This window comes from Anopheles nili, chromosome 3 (genome assembly GCF_943737925.1).
Source record: "Anopheles nili chromosome 3, idAnoNiliSN_F5_01, whole genome shotgun sequence".
NCBI classification, from domain to species: Eukaryota; Metazoa; Arthropoda; class Insecta; order Diptera; family Culicidae; genus Anopheles; species Anopheles nili.
This window is the reverse complement of record NC_071292.1, coordinates 39218773-39232117: the sequence shown is the minus strand read 5'-3', so window position 1 is coordinate 39232117 and position 13345 is coordinate 39218773. Positions and strand designations below refer to the sequence as shown.

The 13345-nt window shown below is 45.0% G+C and overlaps 6 protein-coding genes across 6 annotated transcripts; 2 read left to right on the top strand and 4 right to left on the bottom strand.

Annotated features, from left to right (window-relative positions):
* The first annotated feature begins 798 nt into the window (after positions 1-798).
* Positions 799-4538, top strand: LOC128727581 (apolipoprotein D-like). The gene is made up of 5 exons (XM_053821510.1): positions 799-1061; positions 2390-2538; positions 2606-2678; positions 3609-3738; positions 3822-4538. Exons 1-5 carry the CDS (start codon positions 921-923, stop codon positions 3959-3961), a joined length of 633 nt encoding a protein of 210 aa, XP_053677485.1. The 5' UTR covers positions 799-920; the 3' UTR covers positions 3962-4538.
* Positions 4539-4643: 105 nt separating this feature from the next.
* LOC128727580 (zinc finger protein DPF3) lies at positions 4644-6655 on the bottom strand. The gene has a single exon (XM_053821509.1). It carries the CDS (start codon positions 6653-6655, stop codon positions 5111-5113), a length of 1545 nt encoding a protein of 514 aa, XP_053677484.1. The 3' UTR covers positions 4644-5110.
* Positions 6656-7329: 674 nt separating this feature from the next.
* Positions 7330-8153, bottom strand: LOC128725895 (josephin-like protein). Its single transcript, XM_053819669.1, has 5 exons — positions 8090-8153; positions 7945-8023; positions 7776-7868; positions 7538-7718; positions 7330-7464 (listed from the first exon to the last, which is right to left on the bottom strand). The coding sequence occupies exons 1-5, from the start codon at positions 8151-8153 to the stop codon at positions 7339-7341; spliced, it is 543 nt and encodes a 180-aa protein (XP_053675644.1). The 3' UTR covers positions 7330-7338.
* An 804-nt stretch (positions 8154-8957) lies between these two features.
* LOC128723168 (GTP-binding protein 1) lies at positions 8958-12207 on the top strand. Its single transcript, XM_053816883.1, has 4 exons — positions 8958-9603; positions 9670-10193; positions 10263-10646; positions 10733-12207. The coding sequence occupies exons 1-4, from the start codon at positions 9348-9350 to the stop codon at positions 11705-11707; spliced, it is 2139 nt and encodes a 712-aa protein (XP_053672858.1). The 5' UTR covers positions 8958-9347; the 3' UTR covers positions 11708-12207.
* A 73-nt stretch (positions 12208-12280) lies between these two features.
* On the bottom strand, positions 12281-12568 carry LOC128725518 (protein NCBP2AS2 homolog). The gene has a single exon (XM_053819269.1). The coding sequence runs from the start codon at positions 12566-12568 to the stop codon at positions 12317-12319; it is 252 nt and encodes an 83-aa protein (XP_053675244.1). The 3' UTR covers positions 12281-12316.
* A 21-nt stretch (positions 12569-12589) lies between these two features.
* LOC128725517 (mediator of RNA polymerase II transcription subunit 9) lies at positions 12590-13345 on the bottom strand. Its single transcript, XM_053819268.1, has 4 exons — positions 13303-13345; positions 13174-13234; positions 12841-12904; positions 12590-12754 (listed from the first exon to the last, which is right to left on the bottom strand). The coding sequence occupies exons 1-4, from the start codon at positions 13343-13345 to the stop codon at positions 12590-12592; spliced, it is 333 nt and encodes a 110-aa protein (XP_053675243.1).

Here is a 13345-nt window from a genome sequence, read left to right as displayed (position 1 = left end):
AAAACGGCCCCCTATGGTGACCGAACGTGCGAGCGAGACCGAACGAGAACCGTGTGAATGAACAAGCATACGAAGAAAAGAAGGGACCACAACGCGCGCTGCATCCGCGCGAGTCCACGGCCACCGTTCGAAACGCCCGTTCGAAAAAATCAGTTGCGTTCGGATTGTAATCCGATTCGGTCGTGTTTCGACGTTTCGATTTTTCTCTCTGTCTCTCTCCCAATCTCACGCGCTCTCTGTGTCTCTCTCCCCGCCGGGTAATCACGGTCGGTGTTTCCTTCTTCGTTCCAATCTTTGTTCCCGTCGCGTTGGCGAACGATCGATCGATTAGCACAGGTGCGCGATTAAAGTGTGGCGTGCTTGGTCGATCCGCGAGACGCTGCATGCGCAAATTCGATAAACGCACGGCGGCCGTGCAAGAACGTCTACTGGCTAGCTCAGACCGGTAGGACACAGGAAGTGATAGAGCCTTGCTATACGGTAGCCGCAGCTGCTCGGTGAAGTAATGTGCATTTAGCGAACCTGATCCTGCCCAACCACTTGTTCACGTATGCGATCGTAACTGTTCTCGTGTCGCAAGTGTTCTCGTCGGTCAGTTCGCACGTTCTAGTTCTTGTTTGGTGAAGTCCGGACCCCCGTAATTGTGGTCGATTATCGTTACACACACGCCTACGGACACGGACGCGCCTCGCCACTAGAATCACTTAGTGACGGATCGTGAACAGTGATAACAACAGGCGTGAAGCGTCAGCAGTACCGTCAACGACTCCCACAATCAAAATCACCGTGACCTTCGGTGATCTGCTGGTGTTTTGATCGCTCGCGCTGTTCGGCGGACTTTGCCGCTTGGTTCAAGGTGCAAGATCGGTGAAGGAAAACGGGTCGGATTCCTTTACCCCGTTCGCGTGGAAACGTGAAGGATGTATCTTCAGGGCACGGAGCTGCGAGTTCTGGGGTTCGCCCTTGTCGCCCTCTGGTTCACCCGGTTGACTCCTGTGCTGGCGTCGGGGTTCGGCAAATGCCCCAACTATCCATCGATGCCAAAGTTTAACATGACGAAGGTAAGAAGCGACCTCGTTGGTCGGGAAACTTTCTCAAAGTCGACCAAGAGTTGGGTCTTGTTTTTTTATGCAATCGTGGGCGTCGCAACCGGCGCTTGTGAAGCCCCGTGTGCATGTCTAGAATGAAAGTGGAAGTACTGTGAGTTGGGAAGGGCGTAATGTGCGCAACACAGCCACGCTATTGTCTGCACCGTAAATTACGCAAAAGTTCCACGATCAACGGACAACGAGTTCAGGGTTATTGGCTTACGAAAAAAAAAACTTTTGTTCCTCGTTCCTCCGCCACCTTTGCCTTTGCTCCGGTTCCAAGTATTGAGGTTAGATACCGACAAAGCCAACCGACCCGGTGTATAGTGAAAGGAAACATAAATCGGTTCCTCCCCCACCGAGCACCACCGGTTGTAAACAATCCGGTTCGAATTCGGACCACCATTGCGCTTTAAATGCAGCCAACGTTCGATTGGAAATAGATCAGTCTTCTTCGGGCTTTGCTGGCCGCGAACACTATGCGGTAATAGGCGCTACAATGGCTTCGGCAAAACAAATCCACCTCCACACATGCCAATAAACGGAACCTTCGAGCCGAAGTGGCCGCATTGGCCGCATTGGCCAATGATTCACCCTGTGCGCGAACACATTTCACGCTCGCGTACTTTCTCGCTTCCCGCCAGTGCGCGCTTATTTACCTGCTTTTGTCGTTTCGGCGAGCCGTGCGCCTGTGTGGGTGTGGAGATTGATGCGGATTTTCAACCACTTGCCACTTGGCTTGGCTCAATAAATTTAAACGGCCAAGATAAACACTCGAATAAATAAGTGTCCACTGCAGACCCGCAGCGAGACGTTCGGTGAAATCAAAAAAGAGAAAGAGAGTGCCCCAGAGGGCAGTGCAATGTGCCGCAGGCAGGACTAGCCCAAGTCACCGATGTATGTCGAATGGTTGGGCACGCGCGCGTGTCTTCCGCCCGTGCAACGAGCAAAACTTTCAAATCCACTGTGACGTGCCAAACTTACGTAATTATCCGTAAAATCCGTAGCCTACTTGCCCATCGTCGGGGTGCATTCGGTTGCTGTGGCTGCTGCAGGTGTTGCTTCTTTGGCTGTCTGCCATTGCACAGCACAGGCTGTTACAGTGCCGTGTGCACGGAACGAACCGAACCATCGAAGCATGCTTTGGGCTTCTCGCGTAACACCCAGCTGTCCACCGGCAGTGTGTCGGTGTGTCATCCCGTATTGCGAGGACCGCATGGTTTGCTTTCCGTGAAAGCTCCCAGATGGCAAGATTTTGACCAACCAACAGTAATCGAACGCTCTCGTGTGTACCTTTCCAGTTCTTGGGCAAGTGGTTCGAAGTGGAACGCTCCTTCTATCTGCCCGAGCTGGCCTCGGGTTGCACGACGCTGACCTTTGAAAACACCACGCTCCGGGACGAGGCCGGCCGGAGCCAGCTGGAGATATCGATTAAATCCGTCAATCAATGGTAAGTGGAGCAACAAGCCCTGCAAGACCCTACGATGCACTTCTAGTGGTTTATTTCAACCCCACAGGACGGGGAACCCATCGATCAGCATTGGAGAAGCCGTACCGGAGAGCGAAACGTCCTCCATCATGAACGTGCAGGTGAGTTGGGAACACAAGACACAACGTAACCGTCACAAAGCGGCGGTCGTCATTAGCGCTCAACAATACTCGATTAATGATGCCAACGAAAACATACTTAACCGTAACGGTATTGGGAATCTGAACCTTTTTTTCGTCGTGCTGAATTCCAACGGTATTGTAGTTATGTTGTTGTTCCTCTCATGCTCCTTTCATAAAACCATATCAAAACACTGCAAGTCGTCAGTGAGGATGTGTTGATATAACAGATCGAAAGCACATTGTACTCCGTCGTCTTCAACCGGACTCTTTCATATTTGGGGCAAAAGTTAACCTATTTCTTAGTACTAGTTCTTGCTCATGTTCCCTCCAAATAGCTACATAATCCGGATTAAGAAGGTTAAAAGAGCGCTGAACCTTGTTGTGACTATTACGATTCGGAAAACCCACTAATAGTTACATAAAAATAAAATGCTCACTTACAAATCCGTCGCTTGCCGATTTTGACCTGCTGCATGACAAACTCGAACCACATGTATTTGAGGGCTTAACCCACCCATATGTTGCGGTTTATCTATAACAATTCGAAAGCTGTGAAAGCTAGGTACTTTCAAGACTATTAAGATTAACACCGGTACGATTGCATTATATTTTTTAAAAATGCCCCCTGTATGATCCAACATCATTTGTTTTCGTGGGGAGGCGGTTGTTATTGCATTGGCCTATTGCGCTTTCTTTACTTGTTACTAAACCACATGCGATATTTGAGTATTCGTAATAGCAATTTACATACTTATCAGACGCTACAAATAATAGTAAACGGATACAAAATTGTCATGCAAAAATCCGCGATAAGTTACTATTCTGTTAGATTAGCTAAGATTTTTTTTTGTTTTAGCTTGAGATCATTAAGACGTTTTCCAATGAGGCCTGTTTGTTGTCTCTTCACAGCTTCAATCACGGCTACCAACGGCAATTGCGCGACTGCTGCCCGGATCCGGCCGATACCAAGTGCTCTACACCAACTATGATAATTTCGCCATCTTGTGGTCATGCACTAGCTTTGTTGCGGTTCATGCGGGTAAGCAAATATTCGTAAATGCTGGCGAACGCAAAAGAAATAGTAATATTTTCCTTTCCTCTTTCCCGCGTGGCTGACATCAGATCAAATTTGGCTTCTCGGACGCGAACGGGATTATTCGACGGAGATCAGGAAAAAAATCTACAACGCCCTGGAGCAGCTGAGCCTCGACCCGGATCGTTTGTTTATTGCAAAAAATAAAAACTGCCCCGCCACACTGTAACGATCTTTTGTTAATGATCGAGGCGAATTCTTCCCGCTAGGGCGAAGAATACTGAGAATCTGTGATATTATAAACAACCCGTAAGGTGGACGAATCAAGAAAAACGAAACCATGAATCAACTAGTAGCATGCAAACAAGGTACCCGGCAGAGCCATATGTTTTCGGATCCGCAGCCTTTTGAGATAATAAAACACATCATGAAAATCATTCGAAAACATTGATATTATTGTACGCGAGAGCTGCTTACGATATAAGTTAATAGTAATCTATCGAGTTGTAGTTATATTGCGTGAATTTGTCAAGACTATAGTAATGATTTTTGCTTTTCGTAGCTTGCTTCAATAATCGTAGGGCAGCAAACAGCATTTTATAAAACGATTTACAATTAAACCTGAAGTAGAGAGATGTAGAGAGAAAGCGAAGGGAGATGGGCCAAGAACGCAAATCGTCTGCAGGAATGCAAACAAAGGGCTGGTCCTGGAAGATGTCACGCGCACGTGCTGGGTTGCGCCATTTGTCCCGAAGGATGTACGCTAATCGATTACGCTCTAATTCCATTAGCTTAAGTACGGTTCTTAAACGATAGTAAATAAAACTAAAAGAAATGCATGTATGCTTTTGTAAGGTTAAAATGGAAAACAAACACATAAACAGATCAAATGTTACATACAAAATACGAATCGACACGGAGCTGATACGAGGGATTATTACTATTGCACGAGCGCACTATGCGACGCCTGTGTATTGGTTTTCTTTTTTACGAATTTTTGTATCCATTTTTCTTTTGTTTTCTTTTTTTCCCTTCTTTTGAGCATGTGCGATAGTTACCTAGTGAGACAGTTAATATCGATACGATCGAACGAACGATCGACCCGGTTTCGAAGTCATAGTACAATTGCTTGTGTTTTCACACTTAATACTAAATTGTCGCTTTGTGATTAATACCTGCGCCGTGGACCGTGTGGCAGAGGAGTCCCAGTCCTAGCGGCATGGCGAATTCACGCTACACATCGTAGTTAGTTTTTGTGCATTTGCCATCACACAATTTTGCCAACGCACTGTCCTCTTCTCGATCTCGGCCATTCCAGGTCCCAGCCGCCACGGTCAATGCAAGCTGCCTATTGCCGCGCAAAGTCGTTCTTTTATTTTTACTTGGGTTTGTGGAACTCTTCTTTGCACAGCTTGCAGCTCCAGGAACCCTCGGGTGGCGAAACGAGCGGTGGCGAAAGGCAGTACATATGATACCCGCGGTCACAGTCATCGCAGAACAGCAGCTGATCGTCGTTGTCGGACGTACCGCAAATAGTACAGTACTTGCACTCGATACACTGCCATCGATACTTGCGCACGGAAATGATCATATTTGCCGTGAACTGCAGACAAGACGGGTGGCCCGATCGACCACAATCCGAACAGGACACTAGTTCTTCCGGTTCGAATGTTTTCTTGTTTTCCCGCGCATCACCCAAACAAAAGTCACAGTAGGGCGATGGCACAGCGCGGCTTTTCTCCATTACTCCGACCGGAGCGCATGCTCCGGGGCCCGGCCCGGGGCCAATGGCTGGCGCTGGCGGAGGCCCACCAACCGTTGGGCCTAGACCGCTCATGACGCCCATGTGGCCACCTGGGGAGCTGTTGGTCCCCGGTCCAGTGGCATGGTTAGCGGTCACCCCGGGACGGTTGCTGCCAAGCTTCGGTGGTCCCGTTCCATCCGTTGGTTCGCCGCCACTCTCGCTTTTCACTTCCGGCACCAGTTCCGGCATCGGGAGCTCATCGGATCCGCCTCCTCCTCCTCCTCCGGGCAGGGTCAATGGGGATGAGCTGTTCGATTGGGGTGTGAGGTTGGGTAGTGTTTGAACACGGTTCTTCTTCGGTGTTTCCACCATATCCTTGAAGCTGGGACCCAGCTCGCCCCCAATACCTTGCGATTTGCGTCCTCGGCCCCGTCCGCCGCCCCTGCCACCACGCCGATTATTCGCGTCCGATAAGGAGGAACCGCCCGACTTATTGCGCCCCCCACCAGAGCCCCCGCCGCCTCCACCCCCACCACTACGGGCGCTCTTGCTCTTTTTCTTTCGCTGACTGAAGCTTTCCTCGTAGTCACAGTCGGAGTCGGGCAGATCGTGGTCTTCGAACGATTCCATGTCGTGCATTTCCATCTCGTCGTAGTACCAATCTTTACCCACTTTCTCCGACTCGTGCTCTTTCAGATCTGAAGCATCGACTGCACTCGATTGATCCAGGTTAGAGTTTTCCGAATCGTAGGTGCTATTGCCACCACCGGTGCCGCTGCCGCTTCGGTCCACGCCTACGCCTCCGCCGGGCAGAATCGATGGTGGAGGCGCCGGCTGCAAATGACCAAACGGCCGGTGCGTGTACGCCGGGAAGGGCGGGTGCGGTTTTTGCAGCAGATACTGCCGACGGGATTTACGCCAGCGGGCAGCCGGATAACTGTACACCTGTCCATTCTTCAGGCCGGGGATCCGGTGGCGGCTATGCATAAACAGCGCACAATGATTTTGAGCAACACCCGTCTGAGGGTCGAGAAACGGCATCCGAAGGCGTCGTTCGAGGCATAACCGCGTGTTGAACGTTTCACTGTTTTCAATTATCTCCTTGTACGTGGAATCGTTTAGGAAATTCTCTATTTTTTCCAGGTTATTTACGTTCACTATCAGATTCGACGACGCCATTGTGCGTCGTTTTCTTCTCTTTCGTTTCCTCTTTCTCTTCTCGCTTACTCAAGAAGACGGTTACGCTGCGGACTAAATCAAGGTAAGCATAGGTGAGATGTAATAGTGTGTGCCTCGAAAAATGCCATTTCGTGCATATTGACAGTATTAAACTCGGTTATGGCTACGACTCCACGACCGTTTGAAGACTTGTTTCATGTATGTTAAACTAACTATAAGGTTCAAATTTAATTAATGAGAAATACATTCGAACCTGTGTTTCATTTATTGATACTGGGAACTTTTATTAGAATTATGTTTCATGCGACCGTCAATCCGGCACAAACGACGAATTCATGGTTGAACAAAATATCCTGTAGGAGGTCTAGAATTCCACGTTGTACGTTTTAAGAGAAATTTTATCATAATTAGAAAAACATTAGCTGTTTTCATTCAAATCAAATAACATATTTTGACATTATTTCTAAGTTTTCTTTAAAAAACTATAGTGTACTGAAGACAATTGAAATTAACTATTCACAAAGAATATAGACTATTTAGTGAAAAAAAGTAACTAGATAAATCCCTTTTTTGTTGATTATTCCATTCTTTCTCAAATAAATAAAATAATAGTTAGGAAGTGGCAATAAAAAGAATGGAGAAATTTAACTTACTCATTCAAATTTATTTTTTTCATCTCTTTTTCAACTTTGTTCGGTATCAGGCAGTAGCCACTGTTGGGTTTTGTCCACCTCGCCTGTGCATACAATAAACAATTCTTTATCATTGCTTTTAAGTTGCTCTCGAAGGTACTGTAGCATGCTTGATTCCTGGAACACGAGGCCAATAGACGAAGAAGGGGTAAAAGAAAAGAATTTGCATCATCCAACAAAAAACACTCACGTCTCCCAAACACTGTGGTGTGTCTAATTTGGAATCTAGATTCCAGTATTCTTTGTTAATTTGGCGGATAGCTATCCAGTGCCTGCGCTGAATGGGAAGCCTGACGAATCCAACCTTGTAGTTACTTGGAACATTTAGTATGAACCCGACTATTTTTGATGTATCGATTCGCGACGGATCTCTACAAATAAAGATTATAATGAACGTGCTATTCCAATAAATCAAATTACTCACATACTTTCGTTTGTCGAACCAGATGGCTTCACAGTCCTTCATATGCAGTGCAGCAATGATAACGTTCACGTCATAGTTTCCCAGACCAAGAATGGATCTAAATTACAAAGAAAATAATACCATGTGTTTCGGCAGTCAATCTTGATTATAGTGCTTTTTCATCAATTACGAACCTGTGAGGATTAATGTACTCGTTAGGAGATAAACTCTGGCAAATTTGATCGAGTTGTGATTTGCTGAAGGAAGCCTTATCTGAAACTCCAACATGCACTCACTTGTATATAGATTCTTGCTTACATAAAAAATCAGAATTCATACCTTGAAACAAGTTGTTTAAAGCATGTAAAGCGCACAATTCCCGCTGTTGCTTCTCGTGGTACATAATTTATCTTCTTTCCAGTCAATATTCATACAGAAAGTATATGTTTAGTTCCTGTTTTGATTGTATACAGCCGCTGTAGAAAACAATTTGTTGTCAAAATAGACGACCTAAAAAAAAACCAAACAAAACATTCGAGCAGTCCAAGTCGACATAGCACAAATGTCGATACATGGATATTATACGGTCGAAAGTGAACTTGCGTGCAATTTGTATTTTGTATCTGTTTTCGATCTATCTACTATTTAAAAATTCATCCAGTATACACACTAAAATATGATACTGGCTCAAGTTTGTTACAGAGTATTCTTTCAAAAACAAGGAATTCATTTAAAAATATTTCAATGGTACAAAAACGAAAAAAATAGCACTTGAACTGCTAAACCCATGCACACGAGGTTTCAATATGAATCAAATAGGAAAGCGAACTACGAGCGAAAAATGAACATAAAACTAATAAATATTAAAGAATTTATTATGTAAATGATACACAATTGTTAAGGCTAGAATATTTTTACGATTGCTATGCTGATAGCATAATCTGGGATTTTTTCAAACTGTTCTAGATCTGTCTGCACAATGTTCATCGTTTTTTACATACAAGTTTTTTTGCTCTTCTGTTTTCTATAGTCACCTTGCTTTTGCTTGACAATTGGCATGCAACGGTGGCTGGTGTAACGAATGCAAACATTGCCAAATATTGCTTTTCCTAGTTTTTTCCCGAAGAAAGTGTGCAAAGAAAGAGAATAGAACGGTGGCTAAATTTGTCGTAGCGACACAGTGGCCGCGTCGTAATAATAATTTGCTTCTTAAACCACAGAAGAGATTTTAGCTCCATTTATAGAAGCGGATGTGTCAAACAAACAAAACAAAACAGTCTCGTCGTCAGTTGTTTCTTGTCTGTACAGATACCTCCTGTCGAGAGTTTGCCACATCGAAATAAAAAGAAAAGAAAAATATTAAGAATCATAGCCACAAGTTAAAGTTACCTACAGTCCGAATTGTTAGCTTCTCTTGATTTGGATTAAGGGGAAATAGTCATATCCTATTCATAAAAGTGGTACTGCAAAATCCATAAGCTGATCACATAAGTTAAAACACTGACTGGGCGAAAGGAATGGCTAAAAGTGTTACCAAGCAGTTATGAACATTTTCGACGCGCGCGAAATTATTACGAAAACAAAAGGCTAGATAAAAATGAAACCAAGCGTAACAAAACAAGCTGTATCGGCCGCGCAGGGCTCAAGCGCGAATGTGAGTAAACTCCCAGATGGCTTTTCGTCATCCAATGGCTTCTCGGAGGAACAAAAATTCGTGGATTATTCGAGTGTTCGGGAGAAAACGGTTCTTGTTGGACCGACTGAGGAACAGTTCGATTTGTTGATGAAACGGTTATTGGAACGCATAACTGCCAGTCGCGGTGAAACGGTTTATGAGATCGGTGTTGGCGAAGGTATGTAGAAATTTAGTCTTGACGATAACAATACATTCTGGGATACATATCGCTTTCTTCGCCCAGATGGTAGTGAGAATGGCTTGGAGCCCGACGAGTATGCTGCTTCCTTGGCAACACTTCAATCCTTGGCGGCTATGCTTGAAGCAGAATGTGTCGAATTGCGTACAAGAAAAGCTGAGAAGGGAATAACAGGCCAGTATCTAATACGACGGAAAGTAGAGGAAGACGATTTCACCGAGGTTCGAGTAGCAGTCGTGGGAAACGTAGACGCTGGTAAATCCACTCTGCTCGGTGTTTTGACACACGGGGAGCTAGACAATGGTCGTGGTTTTGCGCGACAACGACTCTTCCGCCATAAACATGAAATTGAAAGTGGTCGTACCAGCTCGGTTGGCAATGACATCCTCGGTTTCGATAGCGTGGGGAACGTGGTCAACAAGCCGGACCACGGAACGTTAGATTGGGTAAAAATCTGCGAGAAGTCTGCCAAAGTCATCACATTCATTGATTTAGCTGGACATGAGCGATACTTAAAGACGACCGTGTTCGGGATGACGGGTCATGCACCTGACTTTGGCATGCTTATGGTATGATAACGGACTACGTTCCTCGCAAGCAGTCAAATTCTTGCTACATGCTATCAATTGCCGTTTTAGATTGGTGCGAATTCTGGCATTGTTGGAATGACGAAAGAACATCTTGGGCTCGCCCTGGCTCTCTCGGTACCGGTCTTCGTGGTGGTCACAAAGATAGATATGTGTCCGCCAAATATTTTGCAGGAAAATCTGAAGCTGCTGTACAAAATACTAAAATCACAGGGCTGCCGAAAGGTTCCGGTAATGGTGAAGACGAGCGATGATGTTGTTCTGAGCGCTACAAATTTCGTTTCCGAACGGCTATGTCCAATTTTTCAAGTATCAAACGTCACTGGCGAAAATTTAAATTTGTTGAAGATGTTCCTCAACCTACTAAACGTGCGCACTACGGGGAACGATGCACTGCCGACTGAGTTTCAGATAGACGACACCTACGCCGTACCGGTAAGAATGCTCGTCGAAAAGTTGGAACTTATTGCGACAACATCTGCACTATTTCATCATCGTATTTTTGCATCTATTTATCGTAGGGTGTGGGAACGGTCGTATCAGGAATTACCCTGCAAGGGATCGTGCGATTGAACGACACGTTGTTGCTTGGGCCAGATCCTCTAGGTGACTTCCAACCGATTACAATCAAAAGTATTCACCGGAAGCGCATGGTGGTACGTGAAGTGCGCAGTGGTCAGACGGCTAGTTTCGCATTGAAGAAGATCAAACGTTCTCATATTCGCAAAGGTATGGTGATGGTAAGTCAAGCACTAAACCCACAAGCTTGCTGGGAGTTTGACTGTGAAATATTGGTTCTACACCATCCGACGACAATTTCGAGCAAATACGGCCGATGGTCTGCGATGGTTCATTGTGGCAGCATAAGGCAAACTGCACAAATTCTTCAAATGTCAAAAGAATGCTTGCGCACAGGTGACAAAGCGGTGGTGCGTTTTCGCTTCATTAAAAACCCGGAGTACATGAAACCGGGCCAACGGATGGTTTTCCGTGAGGGGCGGACAAAAGCGGTCGGGAATGTAATACAGCCACTTTACACACCCGGCAGCATTCAACAGCGTTCAAAACCGAATAAAATGCAGTCCAACCGAGGTGGAACCGTAGCGGTACAAATTGGGTCGGGATCCGCATCGATCAACATGCCACTCTCAAAGGGCTCTAGTGCGACCGTTGATGTTCCTGCGACAGATGTCGACAATGACACAACCAGCAGCTCACCGACTAATGATTCTACTCCCGTGCTTGACATTGGCACTGATAAGCGAAATCACAGACCACCAGGAGGAGGTGGTAAAAAACGTTTAAACAATACTGCTACAAGCGCTGCTGCTTCTACGTCCACGGCAACAAGTTTATCAAACCCCAGCGGTAAGATCTTGTCCACTGGAGGTGCAACTGCGTCGCAAGCATCTGGTTCTGCTGCATCTGGACCCACGCCATCGACTGGCGCTTCGGTTGCGGTGGACATGAGCAAACTTTCTATTGCTTCCAACTAGATTAGAAATTATGTTGTTGTTGAAATTGACATGGTCGTAATGACATCATTGATCCATTTTTTTATTAGTCGCTTTGTTTATCAGCGAGGGACCATTTGGTTGAAAACCACCTGAAAAATTGGTTTCTGTTTCATTTTACTGTACTACTTATTTAATATCAGTCAGTTTTGTAGGACTTGACGTCCCTGTTTGCCAGATAGAAATTTCGACACCGCATGTTGAGAATGGTTCTGTGGATACACGATACGGTTTAGCAATTAAATTCAGACCAAGCAACTGAATTTCAAAGACGATTTTGAATGAACTTAGCCAACAAAGCCATGTTTCATGATTTCATAATCAATGGTGTGTGGCTTGGCTCATGGGCACCAGACAGGATGTGCCTAGTGCTACAACTTCACCTAGAACTGAGTTACGGAGAAGTGAGAATTTAACTGAAATGTAATATTGATAGTGCAAAGTTACGGTATTGAACACAATCATTTGTTTTTGCAACTGAAATCAACAATTAAAACAAATCACATGAATTTTTCAAAATATAAATAAATTTTAATTACATTGAAACACGGCACAGTTACACTTCCTTCGTCTTACTTGTTCATGGTCAGTTTACTTCTTTTTGCTCAAATCATTCTTGGCATTTTCGATTTCCCTTTGCACGTTCGACTTGAAACTACGCAGCGCCTGCTGCAATCGCTCCGGAGACATTCCGATAAGTTTTTGCTGTTCTGCGATCGATCGACTACGGTAGTAAGCGCTTAGTACCATTTGCGCAGCCCTGCGTAAAGGATACGAATCGGCTAAACGTTGAATGAGTTGTTCGTTATTTGCCAAATACCGCAGGATTATTTGCAACACCATTGTCAGGCTCTAGTGGCCGATCTAGAACTGGACGTTCTTATATTTTTTAATAAGTTGCTGTTTTAACACCAGTTGCTTGCGCAAACTGTACAGTCGTCGTAGTTGTTCTTCTTTGCTGTACTCGATGCCGTGCAGTTTACGAATGGTGGCGCGAGCTGCTTCCAGCGTACGTTGGAGTTCGAGTACCTTGATATGATACCATGACCGAACAAAAAACGATGGGTTAGATTGATGTTTGTCTTTGAGTACGACATAAATGCAACAATATTCACCTTCTGGCTGCACTCAACACTTTCCTTCTGTTTTGCAGTGTTATCAATTGGATCCTTTTCAACACTAAATGGACAGAAAGGATGATTGAAAACAAAGCACTGATAAGAACTGCGAAATTGGGCTTCTTTTTATGTAATTGTTTCTGTTTTTGACCGGTAATGGCACATAACGTGGTGTAATGTGTGCAAGTATGTCTGAGCAGAGGTTTTGATAACACACATTGCATTATTTTTACCGCAAAATATCTTAACAATGTTAATTGCGCTTGGAAGGATAGTATTAACCGCTGTGTTATAAACAGCAAGAACAACATAGCAAATCACTTGTATTACCTTCGAATAATATCGTAGACTACGGGTAGTATTTCAATTTCCACAGGCTGCACTTTAGTTTCTAAGAAAAGAACGAAATTTGTTTGTTCGATTATTCAAATTTGAATGAGGTTGCATATTACATCTCACCTGGAATGTTCACAATTTGTGGCTTTGTGTCTACGCTGTCCAT